Source organism: Meriones unguiculatus, chromosome 10, assembly GCF_030254825.1.
Source record: "Meriones unguiculatus strain TT.TT164.6M chromosome 10, Bangor_MerUng_6.1, whole genome shotgun sequence".
Taxonomy (NCBI): domain Eukaryota; kingdom Metazoa; phylum Chordata; class Mammalia; order Rodentia; family Muridae; genus Meriones; species Meriones unguiculatus.
Genome location: NC_083358.1, coordinates 53894603 through 53920521, shown reverse-complemented (window position 1 = coordinate 53920521; position 25919 = coordinate 53894603). Strand labels below are relative to the sequence as shown.

At 43.3% G+C, this 25919-nt stretch overlaps 2 protein-coding genes across 6 annotated transcripts in view; one reads left to right on the top strand and one right to left on the bottom strand.

The window, feature by feature from the left end:
* Miga1 (mitoguardin 1) overlaps window positions 1-7453 on the bottom strand; it is a 55405-nt gene extending 47952 nt beyond the window's left edge. Inside the window, exons 1-4 of one of the 4 annotated variants that reach the window (XM_021649633.2) lie at window positions 7320-7453; window positions 5054-5351; window positions 2544-2721; window positions 308-444 (exon numbers count right to left, since the gene is read on the bottom strand). In XM_021649633.2, coding sequence (XP_021505308.1) covers window positions 308-444; window positions 2544-2721; window positions 5054-5152 — 414 coding nt within the window. In that variant the 5' untranslated portion in view covers window positions 5153-5351; window positions 7320-7453. Of the gene's footprint in view, window positions 1-307; window positions 445-2543; window positions 2722-5053; window positions 5357-6909; window positions 6989-7319 lie in introns of those variants that run through there. The other 3 variants (XM_060392483.1, XM_060392484.1, XM_060392485.1) reach the window with 3 other exon arrangements.
* A 4351-nt stretch (window positions 7454-11804) lies between these two features.
* Usp33 (ubiquitin specific peptidase 33) overlaps window positions 11805-25919 on the top strand; it is a 47916-nt gene continuing 33801 nt past the window's right edge. For both annotated transcript variants that reach the window (XM_021649628.2, XM_021649627.2), the window contains exons 1-3: window positions 11805-11979; window positions 25283-25426; window positions 25599-25652. In XM_021649628.2, coding sequence (XP_021505303.1) covers window positions 25346-25426; window positions 25599-25652 — 135 coding nt within the window. In that variant the 5' untranslated portion in view covers window positions 11805-11979; window positions 25283-25345. The remainder of the gene's footprint in view (window positions 11980-25282; window positions 25427-25598; window positions 25653-25919) is intronic.

Genomic DNA, 25919 nt, shown 5'->3' with positions numbered 1-25919 from the left:
AGAACCACTTGAACCCAAAAAGTGCAGGGCGGGCATGACAACATAAGCACAAACCATCACATCCAGTCCAGGATAAGTATGCCTACATCTACTTCTGAAACATTACTACATCAAAGCTGTTCTCACAGGACGAAATGGACCACAGCACTTACTCAATGAAACTGGGAGCCGACAGCAGAACCAAATAGACTTAACCAGACTGTCTCCTGGGCTTATACTAAGAGCAGCAGATATGTGATACTTAACCTAATGAGAGATATATAAGCAAACATAGTAATAGTAGTAAAAATAAGTATGCTTCTCTTACAGAGGCTAAGCTCTGGGCAGAATCCGAGTATTTGCTGAAAAGTCCTCCATTAGCGAAGTGACAAGGTTGAGATCCTTTGTCTTTGGTGGAACTTAATGACAAGGTCAAATTTTGTCTACTACTGGAACAACTTGAGCCTGGAAAGCAAACACACCAACATCAAAGGCATCAGCAGCTCCAACAGTAACTTTCAGGCAAAATGTTAAATTACATTCTATCCATTCAGATGCTCTTGATTTTTTTTTTTAAAGACTTATTTGTTTTTATTTTATGGGCATTGGTGATTTGACTGAATGTATGTCTGTGTGAGGGTGTCAGATCCCTGCCATGGTGCTGGGAATTGAACCCGGGTCCTCTGGAAGAGCTCTCAACCATTGAGCCAAGTGTCCAGCTGCAAAATGCACCTGATTTTTAAACACACTTTATTCAAGCATACAAATTATTAAATGTGTAATGTTATTAAGCTATATATTTCTAATATTTGTAGTAATATTACCACCAGATTTTATAACAAGAGTAAACATTCAGCTAACTAATCAGGACAGTTTTGAATGGCTTGCTATATATAATCCATATAAAAATGTTAACAACTATCTCCCAGACTGATGTAAGCACTTTTTTTGTTTATTTTGTTTTTTTTGAGACAGGGGTTCTGAGTGGCCCTGGCTGTCCTGGACTTGTTTTGTAGACCATGCTGACCTAGACTCAGAGAACCACCTGCCTCTGCCTCACTGAGTGCTGGGATTACAGGTGTGTGCCACTGTGTCCAGCTTCTTTTTTTTGGTAAGCATTTCTGTCCCTGAATTACAGCTACAACTTCTCCACCTCACTTGCGCTTAGCTTTGTCCTTTGGACCTTTACTTGCTTGTGCTTGTCTGCAGAGCTGATGTCAGGCCCAGCTTCTTGAAGCATAACAATTCAGACCCCTGGTTTCAAATTTCAGTACACAGAGGTTATATGACCTTGGTAACGTCTTCATACCATGACCTTCCGTAATTTGTTCACGTTAGTATTTTAAACAGATGAACATAGACCTGTAGTTGTCATTCATAGGAATGATATGCAAATTAAATATGATGCTGGGGATAGTGCTTGTCCGAGACTAATAAAACCTCAGTAAACAACAGTGACTCACTGTGTATGCTGAATGAATAAATAATAAAACCATAAAGTACACGAGACAGTAAATACGAAGAACTCCAGCATGGTCAAGGAACTATTACTACTATCACCACACTTTTATTTATTTTGTATGTGTACAGCCCATGTGCTAGAGTGAATATAGGGAGGTCAGAGGACACTTTTGAGAGTTGTGTTCTTTCTGCCATGTGGATCCTGAGGGTGAAACTTGGGATATCAGGCTTGCAGCAGCGTCTTTACCTGCTGAGCCATCTCATCGGCCCCGGGGAATTATTTTCACTGCTACAATTCAGCCGTATGTACCATCTCTCTTACAAAAATACCAATTTTTTAAAGATCAGAAATTCTAGGACTTTTGAAACAGACAAATATATGCAGAAGATGTGCATACATCTGGGATTGTAAGATTGCACACTTACAATCTCAGCATTCAGAAAGTGCAGCCATGATAACCAAAAGTTCAAAGCCAGGCTTAGTACATATTGAATTTGAGGCCAGCTGGAGATAATATCCTTTAAAAAAATAACTTATAAATAGTAAAGTCACAAACAACATAAAGGTAATAGAGATAGAATCGATCAATTCTATCTACAGTACATTTATACAAATTTAATAATTATTTTACAAATGATAGCATACAAAACACACTCTTGACTTTTAACAATATTCTCATACATTGTCAAATACTTCAAAAGCAGGTTGTGAATGGATTACCATGGTTTTGTGGCTTTTAAGGAAAGATTTTTTGTTACCTTTGAGTTATATGTATAAACATCTGAGTTTGGGTGGCTTGTAAGCAAGGTGCTCCGAGGCCAGTAGTATCAGATCCCTGATGCTGCCAGATGTGTATGCTGAGAATAGAAGCCAGTCCCTCCAAGAGCAGTCTCCATCTGCACGACTCCACAGTCATATTTTACTATATAACTTACTGACACGTATGGATGTTTAAGTGGATCGACTTAAATGCAGACGTACAACAAGGAATTGTCAGTAAGTACTTCTGTGCAGGACCCTAAGTGGCTTCAATACATTTGCTTTTCTAGCTATGACACAGTATCTTGCGCTGCATAGGTTTAATCTGGACATTTCCACAAACCTTTATCTGATGCTGCTCTTTTAGTCTGCTCAAGTATGAGGTGCTCTGGTTCCCACGGCTGTATTTTTCCTTTCTTCTTTCCACGTCTTCTTTTAAAGTGATGAGCCAGAAAAATTACAGATATAGTACTCACAGCAGTGAATATAAACAACTTTTTAGCTGCTGGTGAAAATTTGATCTGGAAAAGATAGTTAAAAAACACAAGCAGAAACAACTCATATCTGTCCACTAAAAACAAAAAGGATAAGAACTAAAATTAGATCTTAGTTATCTGTGAACATTGTCAAGAGGCTATTCTTTCAGTGCCAGCTAGGTTGCCTTAATTTAACACCCTATTACTCACTGCTCTGAAGTTATCTAAGTTTCAGATAAACACTGTTACTTCAAAAGTCAGTAGACACATAAAATAATTCAACCCTGTGAACAGTGCTTCACCAAGTGATGATGAATTCATGCAACCGAGTCTTCTATCTGAACAAAGAGCAGAAATTGTTAAATCAGACTCTAAAGCTAAGCTCAGTTTTGTTTGTTTATATGTTTAGTTAGTTGTTTTGTTTGTTTGTTTTTGTTTTGAGACAGGGCTTCTCTATGTAGCCTTGACCTAGACTCACTCTGTAGACCAGGCTGTCCTTGAACTCACAGAGATCCACCTGCCTCCGCCTCCCTGAGGACTTAGAGTAAAAAGCTCAACTGCTGAGCTCTATTTTTAAAAACATGTCTGGAATTTTAATCAAACATGAGTTAACTTATTTCTAAAAACCACATTCATTTATAAATAAGTAAGTAATTTTATTCATTAATTAATCAAAAATAGTTTTAGAACCCTACTATCTGGACAATTACAGAACTTAGAGCCGATGCCCTCTTCTTGGTCCAAGGCATGCACATGATGCCCAGACATACACACAGGCAAAACAAAAATATTTAAAACTGTAATCTAACAACAGAATACACAGCAGCCCACAGAGTGAGAGGAAAGATCTGGAGACCCTATAGTAAAACAAGACCACAGGTTCTGACAGACAAGGCTGTGGAAATACAGAAAGGAGCACCTGCTATGGAAAAGAGCGCAGCAGCTCAAAAACAAAACAAAACAAAACAAAACACCATGTGATTCAGAAATTCTAAACGATATTGAAAGCAGGTGCTTTCCTCCTCTTTTCCTTTGTTTTGGTGCTAGTGTGGGCATGCGGGGGCAGATGCAACATCAGATGTCTTCCCAAACCACTGTCCACCACTGAACCTGCAGTTACTATCTAGCAGACTGGCCAGCTCCGAGCCAGGATTTAAGGGCTTGCACCAAGGCACTTCCTGCCTTTGCCTCCCATGGCCTACACGACAAGTGCTTCCTACTGTGCCTGGCTTTTTTGCTTGCTTGCTTGTTAATCTGGATTCTGGGGATCAAATCTGAACTGAGACATATCCACTCATTTTTTTAAACAGGACTCCCTGTATAGCCCAGGTTGTCCTGAAATTGCTGGTCTTCTTGCCTGTGCCTGTGGACTGCTGAGAGTACCAGTATGTGGCACCAACTGGCTAAAAGCAGGGTCTGGAAGAGATTATTGAGACCTCCAGGCTTAGGGAAGCATTGTTCAAGATAGCTAAAACGGCAGCCCTCCAGTGTTTCACAGACAGATGGAAGGACAAGCAGAAATGTACATAACCACACAATGGAATATTAATTCCATATTGCAAAGGAAATTCTTGGATGTACTACAATGTGGAAAAATCTTGAAGATTGTTATACTCAGTAAAGTACATCAGATATAAAATATGATGAAGAGCAGGATTAAAGGTGTATGTCACCACACCTGGATAAGACAGGAAAACTTTTTAGAGTAATACAGTCCCCTTTTATGAAAAAAAAAAAAAAAAAAATCGATATTTGATCCCATTGTGAACCCCAAGATTGTGAACTGTAAAAACCTGTTTCTAATTGTGGTATGGCTCAATTTTTGATCCTAGTGCTTTGTTTTCTGTAAACAAGTACTTGTAGTTTTGGCTTAGCCCTGGCACACACCCTTAATCCAAGAACTAAATAAAGTTAACCCTAGGTCAAGAGGTGGAGCAAGAAACCAGCTGACAAGGATAAGCAGAAAGGAGGGGTATTAAAAGAAGGGTATTTAAGACAGCGTGGAGAAGGGGCTTTGGCTTTTTCCTTCTGGGACTTGAGCTGAGTAGGAAGGTCAGCTGGGCGCTTTCTCTGCCTCTCTGAGCTAACAGGTTTTCTCCCCAGCATCTGGCCCTTGAGTTTTTATTGGTAAAATCAACAGTATACGTATATGCTATATATACATACACATATATGAAATAATTTTAGATAGGTATTACCTATTTTAGTTAACATTCTGACTGTGCTATGTGAAAACCTCAGAGGCTGGGAGTGCGGCTCACTGGCCACCACACCTGCTCAGCAAACTCTGGGTTTAAACACTAGCACCATGAAGCAAAATGGCCTCAAGTGACACAAAATATTACTGAACCACATAAAGGTAAACCTCGAGGTTTACCTGGGAAAGAGAGTAGTACCAAGACACAGGGAGACCAAACACTTTTACTGCTGATGTCTTCAAGGAGAACTGTGGTTTGCTGACTGTTTCTTCTGACATGATGCCTCTGTCCAATCTTAATTCAATGAAACAGAAATGAATCAGCCACGGGGATTTCTGGTTGCTTTATCCATGAAAGATGCAAACCTCAGTTCTTGCCAGGTGTGATGATTCATGCCTTTGGTTCCAGTTCTATGAGTTTGAGATCAGTGCGGTCTACAAGGTGAGTTCTAGGCCAGGCAGAGGTACATATCGAGACCTTGTCTCAAAGAAAGAAAAAAAAAGTTAAACTCTGGTAAAACGAGATAACTAATTTCTAGCAAGAGAACTGATTCTTCCGAGGTCCACACAGCATCCAATAAATAAATAGAATAAAAAAATATTTAAACTCTATCAGCTTTATAGTTAATTATGCATGCATGATATCCCAATGGAGCTAAAATCGCAGTGACTAGTTACGAAAAGAGCAAAGGAGAACATGAGCTGCATTTATACTCAGTCTTGCTCAAAAGGCTAATAACAGTGAGGAAAATGTAATACTCACATTCAAGCCATAATTTTTCCTTAGAAAACTACAGGTCTAGCAGTGGGCAGAATGAATGAAAACAAACTATAAGTACACATGTGTGTGAAGATTCAATGAGAAAAAACCATTACTTTGTATGTTAACCTAAGAAAATGATGGGGAATGGACAGGGAGGCACAGGAGGAGCTGCCTGTCCCAGAGCAGCAGATCTCAGCCTTCCTGATGCCCCCCATCCCACCTGCGATACAGTTCTTCATGCTGTGGTGACCCCAGCCATGAAGTTATTTTCATTGCTACTTTATAACTGTAATTTTGCTACTGTTATGAATCATGATGTAAATATGTATTTTCTGATGGTCTTAGGTGACCCCTGTGAAAGGGTCACTGGACCCCCTACAGGTTGAGAACCACTGATTTAGAGTCTGGGTATCTACGGAAGCATAAGCTCACTGTTAATAGTGAGTGCACACAGTAAATACACTCATAAAGTACAGATCAGCTTACAGTTGTATTCCTTCCTAGCACTCTGCCTGGGATAGAAAGATGGGTCAGCCATTAAGAGCACTGGCTGTTCTTTCAGAGGACCCAGAGCTGACCCTCAGCACCACCATGGTGGCTCATAACCATCTCTAACTCCAGTCCCAGGGAATCCCATGCCCTCCTCTGGACTCCACGTACCTGCTGCACAGACATACATACAAGCAAACCACCCACGCACTTAAGGGAATAAAAACAACAACAACAACACTGTCTGGTGACGAAAATGCTTATTTGGACTTGCTAAAGTACTTTGCTCAAAGATTCTTGACAAACCTTTATTTCTGATTTCTGGATATTTTTTTCCACTTTACTGAAAACCACCAAGGAAGTTGAATCTAAACATGATTGTTACTAACTGAAAAACTTCAAAAGTAGGTATTTCAGTTGCTTACAGACATATGATTAAAATAAATATGAACGTAGTCTTATGACTATTCAAATTTGTAAAAGAAATTTACTTCATTCTTTCCTTCCAAGCGCTGGTCTGTTCATTTTAAACATCCTAAAATTCTATTCTACAACGCTATATGCAGGAACTAAGTCTGAGCTTCGGAGCCAATCTGACACGAAGGTGAGTCTACACAACTTAAGCCTGAAGACTGACAGAGACAGACAGACAGACACACGAGGGACCGGGTCCCATGTAGGCCAGGCAGGCCTCAAATTTACATTGCAGTGGACAATGACCTTGACTCTCAGATGCTCCGGCCTCCACCTCCCTGGTGCTGAGATTACAAGCATCTACACCTACCTCCTCTTGTGATCTGAAGGGATGTTTGCAGTGCAATAAAAATCGTAACTGACAATAACCTGGTAGCATCGGTCTGTGTGAAAACAAGATGGCTAGTGGTCACGCCTAATAATCCCATCACTTGGGAGGCTGAGGCAGGAGGATGACCACCAGTTGGAGCCCCGTGTAGTCTTCACAGGGGCATCCAAACCAGTCTGCTCTGCTACAGAGTGAGGCGCTGTCTGGATACAAATAATCATGATAAAAACAAGATGCCCGGGCGCCTCCCACTAGAGCAGGTGCTCAGCGGTTTTGGAGAGCGGGCCACGGCTGGCTTCCCTGCAGACGCCTCGCGACTGGCGTCATCCTGCTCCCCCGCAGCTGCTCCCAGTCCCCGCCGCCCGCGCTCTCCCTGTCCCGACTCTTCTCACCCCGTTCTCTGCCGCGCCGCTCGGCCCCGCGCTCGGAGCGCGGTCCTCTCCGCAGCCGGTCGCCCGCGCGCCCTCCCGCGCCCGCCCGCCCGCACCTCCGGCTGCGGGAGGCGGAGTCCTTCCGGGGTCACGACGCAAAGGTGTGGGAAAGCGGAGGGGCTCCGGGCGGATGCGGGAGGGGGCTACGCGCGAGGCCGCCCCCGCCATGTTGGTTTCGGGCAGGGGGCTCTGTCCTAGCTGGAGGGGTGCGCAATCTAGAACTGCAGCTCTATACACACCCACGAGCGGGAGCTGGTAACCTTTCAGGAGCATAGGACCAGTAAGCGAATCTGGTTAAAACTAGGGGGCTTTTCTCTATAAAAACGACCTGAGCTATACGTTTAAAGTGCAGTCCTCGCACTGCACGCGTGTGCAAGGACACACATGCAAACCTTTTCGAGCCGCAGAAGCCCGTCGTGGATCCAAACTAAGAATTTCTGTGCTGGAAATGTAGGTCCGTGGTAGGGTTTCTATGAGGCTCTCCAATTAACTCCCCCACCAAACAACCGAGCAACTTGTATCATCGACCCGCAGTCCTCCAGTGAGGTTATCAGGCAGGATGAACGAACCTATAGAAATAGTGCATTTGTTATTATATCCGTTCTTTAGGTTTTTCAATCCCCCACTAAACTAGGCGATCTAAGGCTAGCAATGACGTTAAGAATTACGTATTCTAGACTGAGAGCTACAGTTCAAAAATTAAGGGTTTGGCACGTTGGTTAAGGGCACTTGTCCGCCTGCAGCTCCTGTTTCCTGGGTATTTGACGCTCGCTTCTGGCTTCAGTGGGCACGTGCACACACGTGGTGCTTGTACAAACATTGTCTGTCACCAAAGCAGCAGTCCCAACTGTTTAAACAGCTGCATCAGTTGCTTCCCTGTGCTGACAGTGCCTTGGAATCCCATCGTGCCCAAAGGTAAACCCATGGAGGACCACGGTTACTGAGCAAGGTGCTGATGTGACTTAAAGCATGATGGAGTATGTTTAGAACACTGAAACAACCCCAAAGCAAGAATTTCAGTAGATGAGATTTTGCCTTGGGGTACGTGTGTGTGTTGGTTTTTAGAGATATATGTGTTATTTATAAAAATACATATCTGCATGCCTTTTATCTGCGTTATATACATATGTATTTCAAACATTTTATCTTTGTGAGCTTGACTTCTGTTTATTTACTTTGAGTTAGGATCTTATGTTTACGACACAAGCCTTGAACTCTCTACCTAGCCAAGGATGACTTTGAACTTCTTGAACCTTCTGTCTCCAACTCTGGAGTGCTGGAATTACTGGGATGTGCTACCATACCAGTAAAGAAACCATGACTTTGTGTCCCTTCCTGCCCCTAAGTAATAGAGGCCTACTTAGGACTTCATGAATACAGGCTAGTTCTTTATAATTATACTGCATCCCTAGCTCATTTTAAAGTTTTTATTTCATTTCTAAGTTTATGTGTTACTTATTTTTTCTATTGTTCTGAAAAAAGACCATGAGCAAGGACTTATAGAAGACAGAGGGTTTCTTTGGGGCTTACGATTCCAGATCCATCGCAGTCCCTGCTGGTGGAGCACAGGTGGCAGCAGGTACTAAAGCTCACACCCTGAACCAAAAGCAGGAAGCAGTGCAGGGGAAGGCCATGTGGCTTCTGTAACCTTTAAACGTGCCCCGCAGTGACACTCCTGCTCATGCCTCCGCAGCTCCCCGAATAGCCACCAAATGGGGTAACAAGTGCTCAAATGCCAAAGACTTATGGGGAGTATCTTACCCAGGCACCCACAATGTGTGTGTCTGCGTGTCTGTGCGCCATGTGCATGCAGGGGCCCAAGGAGGCCAGGGAAGGCACCAGATCTCTTAGAACTGGAATTATAGGTGGTTGTGAGCTGTCATTGGGTGCTAGGAGACTAATTCAGATCCCCTGTGGGTTCTGGGAACGAACTCAGGTTCTCTTCAAGAGCATCAAGTGTTCTTAGTGGTTGAGTCATCTCTCCATCCCTCCCAGCTTATTTAAAAATTATCATTATTAAAATTGTGTGTATGTTCCTATGTGTGTGTGTGTGTGTGTGTGTGTGTGTGTGTTAGGGCTTATGCGTGAGTATTGAAGGCTGTCAGCTTTCCTGGGCTACAGTTAAAGGGGTTTGTAAGCTGCCCAAACTAAACTAAACTTGGGTCATGTCTGCAAGAGCAATGTGCTTGTGTGTGTACATATGCATGCACGCATAGTGTATATATGCACCATTAATGAATAAAATAAAAATACCTTTTCTCTGCTACTGTTGTGTAACCAGCCAAATCACACTACCACCACCATACCTTTCTTGCATGGGTCAAAATAAATCCTTCCTCCATGGGCAAAAAATATTTCTCTTGAGTTGGGCATGGTGGTTCATGCCAGTAATCTCACCAATCAGGAAAGAGAGGTGTGAGGACAAAGAGTTGAAGGCCAGCCTGGGCTACATAACAAGAACCTGTCTTAAAAAAATAAAATACCTGGGCTGGAGAGATCAGTTAGAAGCACTGGCTGCTTTTCTAGCACCCACAGGGCAATTCACAACCAGCAATAACTCTAGCCACAGAGGATTCAACACCTTCTTCGGCCTCCTGGGGCATCAGATATGCAGCAAATTATGCACAGACAAATATGTACACAAAATGCCCATCCACATAAATAAAATTGATTAAAAAATTACCGCTCCCACAAACAAACAAACACAACTTGTTTATAGCAAAAGTGCATAGTGTGTAACTGTTCTCTGGGCACTTGATGGCTCTTGCCATCTTGACATCAGAGAAGCTGTGGTTAGCAGCATGAACCCTTACCAAAGGAGTGGACCCTTTACTATCTCCCCAGGGAAGCAGCGGAGAGCACCCAGGCTCTTGCAGCCCCTCCTATCTGCGCAGACAGATATGTGGTTAACAATTGCTGGAGGCATAGGAGGGACTCATTGTTGGTATAGCTGCCGGATACCAACCACGCAGTGGTCCAGGATGGAGTGACCCCAGTCAGACTCACTGGTTCACCAGGTGGCATGTGGGTGCAAACTCTTTATCTGGTCTGTTGTTTTCCTATCTGGGTAAATAGAAATGGCTTTCCTGGGAAAAGCCATTCAATAAAAATTGAAAACATTTTCAATTTGAATACTGGTGAAAGCAAAGAAGCAAATTTGTAATAGGCTGAAAATGGAGTAGTGGCAGCCGTGGGGACCCTCCTGAGTGGAAAGTTTCCATGTCTGCGGTGTCAAGCCCCGCACAGCATGAAGTATCATGCTTAAGGTCCTGCATTTCCACCAGCAGAAGCAGCAGACGCCCCACATCAGTCACCTGCTTCTGATGGAGACCGGCAGTTTGCCGTGTTTACATACATGCTCCTGCAGAGAGACCAGCTTTTGGGGTAACCAGATGGACATGTCTTACTCTGTAATCTAGAGTAATTTATGTGGTCTTGAACTCACAATTCTGCGCTAGTGCTGTGTTTACAGGGGTATACCACCATGCCTAGCTGAAAATCTTTTTCAGTTTTGCTTTTTTTTTTTGGTTGTTTTCAAGACAGGGTTTCTCAACGTAGCCTTGGCTGTCCTGGACTCGATTTGTAGACCCGGGTAGCCTTGAACTCACAGACATCTGCCTGCCTCTGCTTCCCGAGTGCTGGATTCAAGCGTGTGCCACTGCACACGGCTCAGTTTTGCAGTTTTTATTCCCATTTTTTATTCACATCGTTTAAAATCAGTCCAGTGAATTGTAACAGTGATACAATTAGATTTTTTTTCCAATGCTCTAAGCACTAAGACGATCCCAAGGTTTCAATAAATATTTCATTTGATCTTGATTTTGACCTAGTGGAAAATGGTAGGGATTAATATCTTCTTTGTATAAGTGGGAAAGAGAAAACGTAATTGTTTCCAGAGAAAGTAGGTCTTAAAGCAGTCAGAAGAAAAAAGGGTTAAGACTGGAGTTGAGCTGCGGTGGGTCTAACTTCCTTTCTTTCCTTCTTTCTTTCTTTCTTTCTTTCTTTCTTCCTTCCTTCCTTTCTTTCTTTCTTATTTTCTTTCTCTATTTATTTGACAAAGCCTCACACTGTAGCCCTATTTATTTATTTATTTGACAAAGCCTCACACAGTCGCCCAGGCCTGGAAGTCATGGCAATCCTCCTGTCCCAGCATACCAAGGGCAGAATTTATAAGGCCTCTCCACTTCAGATTGCAAACCTGAGACCTTTCAGTGGCTGTCCGTACTGCAGAGTCTGTAAAGCACCGCGAGGAGACCTTGGGAAGTCGTCTTGTGACTGCAGAGGGTGGGAGAATACAAGTAAAGCCTAGAAATGCAGCCGAAGGAGCGTACACGTCAGCTGCGCTTCCCTATCAAGGAAGGCCCCGGGCGAGCGCAGGCTTAGCAGGGAGCCAGGGCCAGCCTCGAGGCCCCGCCCCGGGGCGTGTCCCCTGCAAGGTCCCGCCCCCAGACGCCCGCAGCGACCGGAGACACCGGAAGGAGCGGCGGCTGCCAAGGGAAGCGTCGGGCTGCGGTCGGGATCCCGTAGGCCGCGCTGCGGAGCTGTTTCGTGGCCCTGCGGAGCCGAGCGCTCGGGGCTGCGGGGAGCAGCGGAGGGCAGGAGCGCTCAGGCGGCGGCGGAGGTGAGCACGGCGGGCGGGCGCGGCCGGGTTGTGGCTCGCTCCCGCGCGGCCCGGGCGGCTCCGCGGGGAGCGATCAGGGTCGGCGGGGGGGGGGGGGGGGCGCGGCGACAGTGCGTGCGCCCCGTTATTCTTTGCTTCGAACGGGAAAAACGAGGTGTCATCGTTCCAGTGGCGCGTCTTCGGCCGACGCTGCGTTTGGGTAGAGTCCAGTCCTAGCGTCTGTCGGTCCGCAGCTTTTGTTCGGGTCACATTTCCACTGTGTGTGTGTTTGCCTTAAGGGCTTGAGTGTTTCTCAGATGCAAATAATCTTGTTTGGAAAATTCGTATAAAGTTGACCTGTTAGGCAACGAGGTTGATTGTCCTAGGGGTTTTGCACTCAACCTAAAGATTGTTAGGTTTACGATTCTCTCGGAATCAGGTATAGGCCTGTAAAATGGAGCCAGGGGCTGACATCCTGGCTGGAGCGGAGGCTTAACTGAGGATGCATTTTACCAAAGGTCTCCAGACTTAGTGCTTCGTGTAGAATTCTAGAATGTCCCCGCCTGCCTTCCCCCAGGCAGCTGATCCTCCTGCCTCCACCTCCCAGGTTGGTGGGATTCTAAGTGTATTGCCACCACGTCAAGTCAAATATTTTTCGTTTGATCTGCGCATTTTTACTTTAAGAAAAATGTGGTACTAAAGATAGTAAGAGCCAGGTTAGATAGCTCAAGCCTAGAGATGCCAGCACTTGGAAGGTGGAGGCAGGAATCGAAGGACCTCATGGCTAGCCTGGCCTACAGGAGCCCCATTTCAAAGCAAGCAAAACAACAAACAAAACACCGGGACCATGCCTCCTAGTCCCTTCTGTGTGGCTCAGAGGGCATAGTTGTGTCATTCGGAAAGGTTAGAGCAAATCAGGTAATTGCAACAGGCTGTTTGGTTTTAAGATCTTATAAATGGCGGTAGTGAGTCCATACTGTTAATGTAAGTAGGGGAAGATGAAAGTCTTATTGAGAGAAAATGTTAACTTTTAACATTAGTAACTTACACTATGCTGACAGCTTTGTTACTTGGCAAGATGGGGAAAACACAATAAAAATACACACAAGGGATAGTTATGATTGCAGATTATTTTTGATCTAATTCATTGCCAATTTTTAATTGTTTTTTTTTTTTTCAGTTCTTGTAACATGAATAAGCAAATCTTTTTACATAGGTGACTTGCTGTTTCAAGGAGCCGGTCACTTACAAAATCTTACTTGATCCTACCCTCTAAGAATGCCAATGGCCTTTCCCCAAGTCAGAAAGAGTTTCAAGATTGTGTAAGGACCAGAATTTCCTTCTGAAATAATATTGCCCAACCAGCCTGTGATAAAAATTAGAATTCGGGTAGATTAAGATTAGAAGATTGAACTGGCTTTGGTGACACAGTTTAATCCCAGCACAGGATAGACAGAGGCTGGTAGCTCTCTGAGCTTGAGGCCAGCCTGGTTCTACACAGAGAGTTCCAGGACAGCCAGAGCTACACAGAGAAATCCTGCTTTAAAAAAAATAAAAATAAGTAAAAACATAAAGTAAAGTGACTTCCTACATAAGACAGACAAGAGTACAGTGTTTTAAAAACGTAAGTTTTTTGAGATTTTTTTTTAAAAGAGAGGAAATATGAATTATCTTTAAAAATGATGAAATGAGCTGATGTCACCCGGATTGGCCTGGACCGCATTTTTTCCCTATCCCAGCCTCCCTCGTGATGAGGACGATCCCACACAGTGCAGATCTCTTCCTTCAGCGTGGAAACCCGCTAAAGGTGTACGTGGGATTTCAGGAGCCTTCTGATAGTAGGAAGCTCCCAAGAAGTTGAGGTGGGTGTAAGAACATTCATAGAGTGATCAGTGGTAGAGAGGGCATGCTGAAGGAAGTCCTGAATTAAGTTCCTAACTCAAATAGGCAATGTTAACACCTTCTTTCCTGTGGACACTAGCAAACACACATACACATAAAATAGTAAAAATAAAGCACACGTGTCGGGCACGTGAAACAGGTCATGTAGCAAAAGAAACTGCATTTGTGCTACTTAGAAGATGAGATAGGTCAATAGTTTGAGTCTATTGGAGGCAGAGTACCCCAAATAAAAAGAATAGAGCTGGGGCCCATTCCCCCCCCTCCCACCAGCTGCTTACTGCTTTTTTTTTTTCTGAACCTAGTCTCACTCAGGTACCCAGGCTGATCTTGAACTCCCTTTGTAGCAGTGAACTTTATACTCTGTTTGGCTGTTTGGATGGGGTCTCCTGTAGCCCAGGCTAGCTTGGAACGTGTGATTCTCCTTCCTCCACTTCTGAATAGCTGCAGTTATTGGCTTGGCTTGTCAGTTCTTGCTGATGGAGTCTTTTTTTTTCCCCCAACAGAAGTGCATACAGTACATAATACCTCCTGGGTATTACAGGGTTCATCAAGCCTAACTGTCTTGAGAAGCCCACACCCATTTTAGGATATATACCTCTCCCTCCCCACTCCATCCAGACAGAGCTCACTGTGTAACCCTGGCTGTCCTAGAGTTCACTATGTAGACCAGGGTGACTTTGAACTCAGAGATCTGCCTGCCCCTGTCTCCCGAGTTTAAAGGAGTGCACCACTACTCCCCAGCTTGCCTCTTCCTTTCTTAATGCCTGTATTTGAACTGCATTAAAGCTCTTTGTTAAAAATCCTCCAACCTTGCTTCATAATAAATACACAATAGAAATGGTATTTTGGAAGTTGAGTTGAGGGAGACATTTCATATTGCTTCCTACCCCTGTAGAGAGGGACTTCTTAGAGAAGCGACAGACGGGAAGATTAACTTGGGTAGCTTTAAGGTAAGCTAAATCTGGACAGCTTAGGCTTCTTTAAGTAAACATGAATTGATTGTACATACATGTATTAGTGCGGTTCCGTGTGATTTCAGTGTGTTCATACCTGGACCAGCATTGTTTTTTTTTTTAAAGTTTTATTTATTTACTATGTATACAATGTTGTGCCTATAGGCCAGAAGGTGCCAGATCTCATTTTAGATGGTTGTGAGCCACCATGTGGTTGCTGGGAATTGAACTCAGGACCTCCGGAAGAATAGCCAGTTTTCTTAACCTCTGAGCCATCTCTCCAGCCCCCTGGACCAGCATTGTTTTCTTTTTTTTTTTTAATTATTATTATTTTTTAAAATTTATTTATTTATTAGTTATACAGGATTTTGCCTGTATGTGTGCCTTCAGGCCAGAAGAGAGCACCAGATCTCACTATAAATGGTTGTGAGCCACCATATGGTTTCTGGGACTTGAGCTCAGTACCTTTAGAAGAACAGCCAGTGTTCTTAACCTCTAAGCCATCTCTCCAGCCCTCACCAGCATTTTTTTTTTTTTTTTTGAGGCTTCTTGGCAGTGTCTCTTGAACTTAGGCCTTGTAATAATAGTGGATGCTATTCCAGAAAATTCGAAGGAATAGCCAGTAAGGGCTTAATGCTGTGGAGCTGTAGAGAAATGGCCCCCAGTGCAGCTGAGTGTGGTGTTTTCTACTCAGCCCTGTCCTTGCTGACTGCTTCAGAAAAGTCCGCTTGTGAGGGCCCGGCAGGCTCTGAGGAGCAGTAAGATCTGATGTAGGTTCAGAGGGCACTGTGGCTGCACAGCAGTGGCATTAGCAGGTGTTCTTATTCAGTAATCATGACGTGACTCAGAACTGAGTTACAAGTGGTGGAAATAGCAGGATTTGGCAATTGAGGGTAAGGAGACATCTAAGAGGGTAATGGATGAGGTTGGAAAGCCACCTGTCACAAGTTTAGGGGGAAAAAAAGAAATGGGGGTGGGGGGGTAATTGGGTAGATGAGTGGTCATTCAGAGACCTCCAACTGTTCGCCCCGGACATCACTACACCCGTGTTAACAATTAGTCTATTTTCAGGGCTTGTAACAACTTTGAAATACAGCGAGATGTGAAGATGTGTGACTGAATGTGAAATAACTTGCTGGAAGTTTGCAATTGATTATGAAATCCCAAAGAAGGAATTTTTTTTTTTTTCAATGCAGTTTATTCAGGAACATTGAACAATCCTCGGACCCCGGGGAAAGCCAGCCCACAGCTTAAATAGCCTCTGGGTAGCCAACCCAGGTGTGCCACGGGGGCAATGCAGATAGGTCCACATACATGGAAGCAAGCCAGATCCTCGGCCTTAGCCAAATGTGGAGTTGTTCGTGACAGAGAGCACTCACCATCGGGAAGGTGGAAGGCGGAAACCAGCTCCATCTTTAAGGCATAGCATTCCGCAGCTCTCTACAGTTCCCCCTTTTTGTTTTAGACGCATCAGGCAAGAGTAGAGGTCTGATCTCTGATATTAGAAATAAATTGGGACTTTGTACCGATGTTCATTTAGGTGTCATCCACCCAAAGAGCATCAGACCAGTCCGATACCTTTTTCTCAGAGGCGGGACCTGGGGCATCAACCCGCATGCAATCAGACATGCTCTTCTCTGGGTCGAAAGCGGCTGACCCTGAGTGCAGTGCTTAGCCTCGCATCCTGAGCGTATCATTTTAGCTTTTTATGGTATCCAACCATGCTTGGGGAGAATGTCCTGCTTCAATGGCTATAAAGGCCTGAATGATCATGGCTGCATCACACTGTTGTGAGACTCTAATCTTGCATATATACCACAGGCAAACCAAGGAGACCAACACCAGAAGGCCTGCTAACACTCCCATGCCCGCCCATTCCTTCAGATGATTCATGGCTGCAGCAATCCATGTTGATAATCCTGTGGCTAGTCCTGCGTCCACTCCGGTAGAATTTACTGTGACAATGGCCACTCTCAGCTGCTCCATCGTAGTATCGAATTCTCCAGTCCAATTACCTAAAATATAGCTCGACAATTGTTTAGACAGATTTGCAGCGCAGGAAAAATTCTCATGTTGTATGCTAGTGACACAAAGTCCAGCATACTTTCATTGACAGCCAGGTTGAGCGATTTGCCATAGGGTATCAATTTGCTCCTGCAAGAGGTCAATCCTCTGATTGAACACCATCAAGCTTCCTTTTAGTTGAGCATTAATTCCTTTATGTACAACTAAGGCATGAGCTACATTGGCTAAATGATTATTCAGGGTCTGAGCAGTCTGCCCAGTATGACTCATGGCTAATGCCCTGGTGGTAGCTCCAACAGTCGTCAATGAGATGGTAGTAACAATGGTGGCTGTAGTTCCAAGATCCCTTTTCTGTCTGAAGAGAGTCAGAGCGTGAGGGGCATCAATGGGCATAGGCACCCAGTGAGGCATGCGAGTAACCAGGGCATACCTAACTTTACTAGCATTCCAGCATTGGGCAAAAAAGCAAGTATCATTACCACAATTACTTGGCTCTATCTGGCTAATAATGAATAAAAATGGGGGATATAGACAAACAGGTGTGGGCTTATAGGAAATATTATGAGAAGCCTTAACCCCTCGTTGGAACATCCTGCGTCAGTTCTAGAACTAGCAGTGGTGGTGTCCGAGGTCTGAGTAGGTTCAGGAGACCATTGCCCCCAGGGGCGAGACGTGCTCCATGCCAATTGACTAACTCCATGTTTTCCTCCAATTTTGAAAGTCATTTAAGGTTCTTAAATTACTTTTTTCCCTTTTTTCCTAAATTTTTCATCAATTACACTTTATTCATTCTGCATCCCCCCATAAGCCCCTCCCTCCTCCCATCCCAATCCCACCCTCCCTCCTCCCTCTGCTTGCATGCCACTCCCCAAGTCCACTAATAGGGGAGGTTCTCCTCTCCTTTCTGATCTTAGTCTGTCAGTTCACATCAAAAGTGGCTGTATTGTCCTCTACTGTGGCCTGGTAAGGCTGCTCCCCCCCCAGAGGGAGGTGATCAAAGAGCAGGCCAATCAGATTATGTCAGAGGCAGTCCCTCTTCACATTACTATGTAACCCAATTGGACTCTGAACTGCCCTGGGCTACATCTGTGCAGGGGTTCTAGGTTATCTCCATGAATAGTCCTTGGTTGGAGTATGAGTCTCTGGGAAGTTCCCTATGTTCAAATTTTCTTGTCAAAGAAGGAATTTTTAATAGGTTTGGTGGCAGCATTATTCAGATGACTTAAAATTTTTATATGCTCTCTTGTTTTGACACAAGGTCTTTCTGAGTTGCCCAGAGTGGCCCTGAACTAACAGTCTTTTGGCATCCAGCTCCAGGGCAGGGATTACAGGTGTGTGCCAACACTCCTGGCAGTGTTTTATTCTTTTATGATCGAAGATGTTATCACTCAGTGAACAAACAAAAAAGGCTCAACTATTTTCCTTCTAGTTGCTGTACTGGAACGTGGTGGTTGCATTTGTTTTTCTGTTTGTGCCTGTCTGAATAAGTTGTTCATTTGTGGTGACACTGGGGAAGGAACCAGCGTCCCGTGTATGCTGGAAAGACACTGGTGCACAGAGCTGCACTCTCCTTTCTGTTTCTGTCTGTGTAGCTCTGGCTGGCCTAGAACTCTCTGTGGAAACCAGACTACTCTTAAAGTGGTGGCAATTCTCCTGCTTCTGCCTCCATAGTGGTGGAATTATAGGTATGGGATACTGTGTTGGGCCAATGGCTATCCTTGGTCTTGTTTGATATAGATGTAAGACTCAGATTACCTGAGGCTTTTATTAGACCTTGTCAAATTTGTTAAGACTGTCATGTTCTCTCTCTCCCATTTTTTTACCACAATTAGTTTAACTAGACAAACTAAAATTGGCCAGTTGGGCAGATTTTTTTTATATTTTCTATTTTTTAAGATTATCATTAATTACATAGTTTTCTTTCCCTTCCCTCTTGCCAAACCTTCCTGTATACCTCTCCTTGATCTCTTTCAAAACCAGTTTTTAATTTTTTTTTCTTTCTTTTTTTTTTTTCCTTTTCATTTTATGAGATAGGGTTTGTCTCTGTATCCTTGGCTGTCCTAGAACTCACTCTGTAGATCAGTCTGACCTCAAACTCACAGAGATCCATCTGTCAGCCTCTGCCTCCCCAGTGCTGGGATTAAAGGCATCTGCTGCCAGGCCTGGCTTCATGGCTAGGTTTTTATTCATTGTTTTTACACGCATCCTTACATGAATATTCCTAAATATAAGTTTCTGAGTTAATATAACGTGTATGTATGTTTTCTGAGCTGACCGTTTTGCTCTTCCCTGGGCAAGACTTTCTCCTGCTGTCAGCATTCCTTAGCTGCTGCAGTTTTTGCAGGCATTGTGGGTTCTCCTTACTGTCCCTTTGGGATGTCGGTAGTTGTCCTTTTCTGGCTCATGCCTGGGCAGTCATGCTGGTGAGACTTTACACGGCCACTTCTGATGTCACTAGGAGACACACTCTTACAGAGAGGCCTCTGATCCTCTGGCCCCTGCCTTCTACCCATGCCTCTTCTGCAGTGTTCCTTGAACCTTAGGTGCTGGAGTTGTTTTGAAGGTTAAGTCCTCTGGGGCTGGGCTCCACAACTCTGCTTTTTGATTGGTTGTAGTTTTCTGTAATGGTCTCTGTTGCAAAGAGATTGCCTTGATGAGAACTACAGGTATTTGTGGGTGTAAGGACCAACATTTACTGCGTAGTTAGGGATTAGGCTGAGTTAGTAAAGTGGTGGTTGTAGGTTTTCCGACATCCATGAATCTATGAGTTTACTAGCCCCAGGTAATTTGGATTGATTTCCAGTACTGGGCATGGGTTCCTTCTTGGGTGGGTCTTACATCCAATTAGAGCTGTTGGTTACAGCCAAGGTATGTATGTCACTGCTGGGCCTGTAGGGTGATGTGCTGGTTGTTGTGGTTCAGAGGCATCTTAGGTGGCAGGCTTTTTTTTTTTTTTTTTTTTTTTTGTGGGGGGGGGTAGATTTTTTTTCTTCCTTGTAGGAAATACTACTTTATATTGACAAATCTCAAGTAATTTTGTGTGGATCGAGGGTTGGTGTTTCAGAGCTGGGCTTTGGTTTGATTTTTGGCAGTGTTTGGAATAGATTCCAGACCAGATGTAGAAATAGGAGACCATGTTCTTAACAGACGCAGACTCTTCACTAATGGGCTTTCTAAGTAGATAGGTATTTCTAAGCAGAGTCTAGAGATTAGAGCTTGTTAATAGCTTTCTTTAAATAGGTTAAGGTTTCATTCAAGTTAAGGGGACTTAGAGGTTTTAGGGCTGTATGAACTGCAGGTCTTCACACAGGTGTGAAGGATTTGTTCTGTAGGACATTTGTATAAAGTACAAGAAACAGCTTTGAAATTTGTTGTGATACTTCATGTATTTTGTGAGTATGTCTGCATGTGCTGTGGCACGTCTGTGGAGGTCAAAGGGCAGCTTCTGGGTTGGTTCTGCTTTTCACCCTGTGGCTCCCTGGGGTTGAACTCGGGTCTTCAAACTTGGCAATAGACATACTTTCTCTTCTTTTGGTGAGTTCCTTGGGAAGAAGTTGAACTAAGGAACTTAGTTGTTTTAACTGCATTGGAATGCCCTAAAATCAACACACCTTTCTTAAATAAAAGGATCATTTTGTAGCCATACTGAATAAGCTTCCTAAAACTAGTTAATAGGACTACCAAAGACCTTCTGTTTGAGAGTGCACTATCTAATTATAGGAAGATTGCTTAGCCACAGTACGGTGTGTGAGCATGTGTTTACACACTGATTCTCAGTAAATATCTTGGATATATAGATACTAGTAAACTGATCACAAAACAGACAGCACTTATTTTAGTCTATTTGTTTGGGTTTCTTTTCTTTCTTTTTTTAAAATATAAAGGGGAAAGCCCATCTTTGAAGTTCCTTTTCAGTTCCCAGCCCCTTTCTTTTCTCTGAGGCAACCTTCCAGTATTGTTTAGGAAGCCATGAGAACATTTCCATGGGAAATGTACTACTAGCAAAAGTAGTACTAATGGGAAATATATAGCCTGTTTTTTGTTTCCTCTTGTTTCTTTCCTTTTCCTTTTTTGTTGTTCAAGACAGGGTCTGGCTGTGTCAACCATGCTAGCCTTGGATTTCTAACCCTCCTTCCTCTTCCACCTCCTGAGAGCTAGATTATAGACATGTAGCACCATGCCCAGCCTATTTTAATTAAAACTTATTATGTGTATTGGTACTTTGCCTACATGTCAGAATGTACCACCTGTGTACCTGTGCCTGCGTAGTCTAGAGGAGGGCATCAGGTCCCCTGAAACTGGAGTTGGAGATAGTTTTGAGCTGCCATGTAGGTTCTAGAAACTGAATGCAAAGTCCTATGCGAGACCACCAAGTGCCCTTAATAATCTAAGCCATGTCTCTAGGCCCTTATTTTACTTTTTTTTTTTTTTTTAATCGTGGCTGAACTGGCTCTGTTGTCCAAGCTGGCTCAAGGACTCATCCTACCTCAGTCTCTTGTGTAGCTTCTACAGGTGTGTACCAAAACTGATACACAAACTAAAAACTTGAATTAACACATTATCTTGAAAGGACTGAAAAGATGAGTAAGAAATTGTCTTTGATTAGGTGTAGTGCACATGCCTTTAGTCCCAACACTCATGAGGCAGAGATTGGTGTATCTCTGAGTTCAAGGCCATTCTGGTCTACAAAATGAGTCCAGGACAGCCAAGGCAGAAAGGAAGGAAGGGAGGGAGGGAGAGAGGGAAGAAAAGAAAAGAAAAGAAAAGAAAAGAAAGAAATTGTCTTTGGGGCCTGTGCATGGTGGTGTATGCCTTTAAACCCAGCAGCTCTTGGGAGGTAGAGGCGTTTGGAATCCTGAGGATAAGGCTCAGTGAGTTCCAGACCAGCAAAGGCAGCATAGTGAGATCCTGTCTCAGAAACCAAAATTAAAAACCAGACAAAACAAAGCAAAACAAAACCGTCAATGACAAAAACAATTTATTTGTGAAAAGGTATCTAAGCAGATGGTTCTAACTTAAGTAATGCCTCATCAAAGAAAAGCCCTCCATTGCACCATTGAAGCCACTGCTCTGTGAATCCTGTCTAACGTGAGCGTTTATCTCTGAAGAATGCTTCTAAAACACGAAATACAGAATTTATAAATGCAGTGTTATAGGGTATAAATGTGAGACAACAGGTATCAGCATTGGTTGACCCGGTGGAGTACGTTGCCCACATAAGGACATTACTTACCGGCTTCAGTAATAGATTATATCAACAAGTGAAGCAAGAAATAGGGCAAACTATTAGTATCCTGAGAAGTATTTTGTAAAGTTCATCAAGACCATCTTTTACAAAACACCTATGGCCCTGGAGACATGACTCGGGTCAGGCATACTTTCTGCTCTTCCAGAGGACAGAGGATATAGGTTCGGTTCCCAGCAGTTCACAGTCAAGTGCAACTCCAGGTCTAGGGGAACTGTCACCTGTTCTGGCCACCATCAGCACCTGTATACAGTGGTATATGTTTGTTCATGCATACATGTGTGTGTGCGCACACTCACACACACACACATACACCATAAGAATAGAGGGAAATGACAGCAAATAAATGTCAGAAGTGTTATGGTCAGCACTTGAAGAGTGAAGAGCTAGAACTACAGAATGAGAGAAAATCTGTTGTCAGCGTGTCTCTGAAGTTAGTTCTAGAGTTCATGAAGAGCCGCAGAGGCTATATTCCTCCAATCATCTAATCTGATGGGCAAATAATTAGGCAATTCTCAAAAGAAGACATACAGATGGCCAATAAATATTCGAAGGAAATGTTCGACATGGCCATGCTGGGCCTCTGGGAAATGCTGAGTAAAGTAGCTCTGAGGTTGCTAATAGTCGGAACGCCTGACCGCAGGGCACTAAGGAGCCTGCTAGGAAGGATGTAGAGGGTGCTGCTGGGGGTGTGAGCTGGTGCAGCCACCGTGGCAGGCAGCATAGAGACTCCTCAGCCATCAGGTGTGCAGCTGCTGCGCTCCTAAGTCAGCACATCACACCAGGACTTTGCATCTACGGCAAATGAGTGCAGAAAGACAATGTAGCATATGTGCACAGTGGAGTTCTGTTCACCTGTAACAAAAGACGAAATCATGTTGTTTGTAGAAAAATGGATGGAACTAGAAATCATGTTAAATGAAATAAGCCAGACTCAGAAAGACTTACCATATTCTCTGTCTTATGTAGAATCTAGGTTTTATATTACATATAAAACTTGAAATGGGTTTCAGTTAAAGCTACATTTGTCATATTGGTAGATGTTCTATTATGTACTTACTGGGAAGATAAAAAAAGTTACTAGGATTTTGAATTGTGTAGGTTGAAAGTACAGGAGAAGCCTGAGCTGGCCCTGTCCTCTGCCTCAGCCTCTTGTGTGTGCCAATCCTTGATTAAAGCCAATATCCTTTGTGTGTAGAGAAAATAGTGTTGCTGCATAGAAAGAGGTCTGCCTTACTTGTTAGTGGGGTGGATGTTGTTGGAAAATAATCTTGCAAGATCTTCGTGAGAACTAGCCCTTACAGGTTGGGACTCCAGCGCACGCTAGATCACTTGACTAGCATTTGCCAGGTCCTGGGTTTCACGCTCTTCAAAAACAAAACAAAACAGTCCCTTACAAAGTTATATTTACAAGGATTCTTTTATATCTGTGTGTGCATGTGAAGGTCACAGCTCTGTGTTGAGTGGTTTCACTTTATTTTTTAAAGATTGAGCTGCCTGGGCTAACTCATTGGAGCCAGAGGTGGGAGAATTTCTGGGTTTGAGGCCAGCCTAGCTTACATAACAGGTTCCAGGCCAGCCAGTCATAGCGTTTGATACTGTCCAGTACCTAAAAAACCATCTGTTTATGTGTTTTAGTTACTTTTAGTTACTCAGGGCAAGAGGGTAAATGAATCCAGCTCTTCTCTCCTGACACCAGTATCTGTACTTGCTTACAAAAATGAGAGATGAGAAATAGGTGAAGAAGGCTGCCAAACAGTCTCTTAAAACATGAATAAGAACATTATTAATATGTTTAAATTAATCTTCATGCCCTGAAGTCCACAGTGTGATTTACTTAATTTTTCAAACGTTAAACATTAATGATTATTTTTATCTTATTGTCTGTTTGTGCATGTGAGAATAGGTACACATGTCCCAGTGTATGTGTGGAAGTCAGAGGACACCTTTTGAGTCAGTCCTCCTCTTCCTCCTCATTGAGACAGGTTTTCTCTGGCTGATAAGACCCTGCTGCTGTAGACAACACATAAACTTGAGTCATAGAACATGGAAATATAAAACTAGTATTCATCCTTACTGGCTTGCTTTCATAGTTCTGGAAGTTCCTGTGCAAGCTATTGAAGGGAAAAAATAATCATCTCTCTTACCCAGCCCTGAACTGTGCAAGCTGCAGTAACAGCGGGCCTGGTGCCCATGCCCACTGGTGAAGTGGTAGCATGAACACTGGCAGTGCCAGCTACTTTCTGGTTGGATACTGCGCTCGTTTTTAACTCTATTTGGAGTTCCTTAAAGCCTCTCCCTTCCAATCCCCCATCCCTAGGTAGGAGAGAGAAGGTTAGTGGGAAGAGGGGCACAGACCCCTTTACTTCTCCTGGGTTCTTTTGTGGCTATCCCAGTCTCCTCCAAGCTGCCATACCTTCCATCTCTGGTCTCTCCAAACAGTCACACCTTCTCTTTCTGGGCTCTTGTATTTATATTCCTCAGAGTCCGAGACCATGCCTCTCCGGGCTGCATGAGGCATGTCCTGCAGGAGGCAATTATGAGCTATGGACAGACTAAAGCTCAAACTAAAATCCCATATTTGGGGTTAAAAACAAAAAAAAATTATATAACATAACTACATTTTTTAAAAGAAACCAAACTTCTAGTTTTGGATTTGGGAAGTGTTGAGGAAAGGAGTAAAAATGGTCAAAGATGTTGTATGAAATTCTCAAAGAAATAATATTTAAGCCAGGTATGGTAGAGCACACTTTTAATCCCAGCACTTAAAAGGCAAAGGCAGGTGGATATTGATCAGTTTGGGGCCAGCCTGGTCTGCATAATGTGTTCCGGGACAGCTAGTGCCACCAGGTGTGACCCTGTCTCAAAACACAGACAAGCAAAAAAAGCCTGGTGTGGTAGGCACTTCTGTTTCCAGCAGTCGGGAGGCAGAGACAAGATCTTTTATGAGTTTAAGGCCTGTCTGGTCTACAAGGTGAATTCCAGGGCAGCCAGGACTACACAGTGAAACTTTGTCTCAATCAGTCAATCAATCAGTCAGTCAAACAGTCAGTGCAGATTTATTTATTGCACTAACCACAGGCACATCTGAGCATGCTTTGCAGGGAGAGTGTGTATATTCCTTATTTCAACTTTTGCTTTAGTCATTTTTAGTTTGCTAAGGTTTGTGTAATTAATTTTTGGGTCACTTTTCCTGTAGGTTTTGCCTGATTTGGAAAGCCTTGGGAAATAGAAACAAAACAAAACAAAACACTGTAAGAAAATGACGACTTTTCGAAATCATTGTCCACATTTGGATTCAGTTGGTGAAATAACAAAAGAGGATTTGATACAAAAATCTCATGTAAGTTCCATGGTAATTATTCTTCACTGCCACACTCACTTTCCTGTTACAGATACATTTAAGTAAGCTGATAGAGAACTCTGTGTCATGCCTCAAAATCCCTGTTGTTAGAGTGAACTGTGTATGGTTTCTGTGCCAACATAAGAGCTATCTCTTGTGTTTACTTTCCTAGGGGGCTTGTCAGGACTGTAAAGTCAGAGGACCAAATCTGTGGGCATGCCTGGAGGTATGTGTGTATATATATATATATATTTTTTTTTCCTGAAAAGTTTGCTATTGTAAATTTATACATATTAAAAACAGTTTTTGATATAAAAAAGAATTTATATGAGTATACTTTTAAAACCACTAATAACAAAAAATTAAAGTTCAGACTTTGGGTGAATTTTAATTGAAGGATGCTTGTGGAACTTTTAGTAAGCCACTCAGATATTCCTGTGTTTAGCTTTCATTGGAGGGGAGGTAACTTTCAGTTTTGAAATACTTAGTCTGA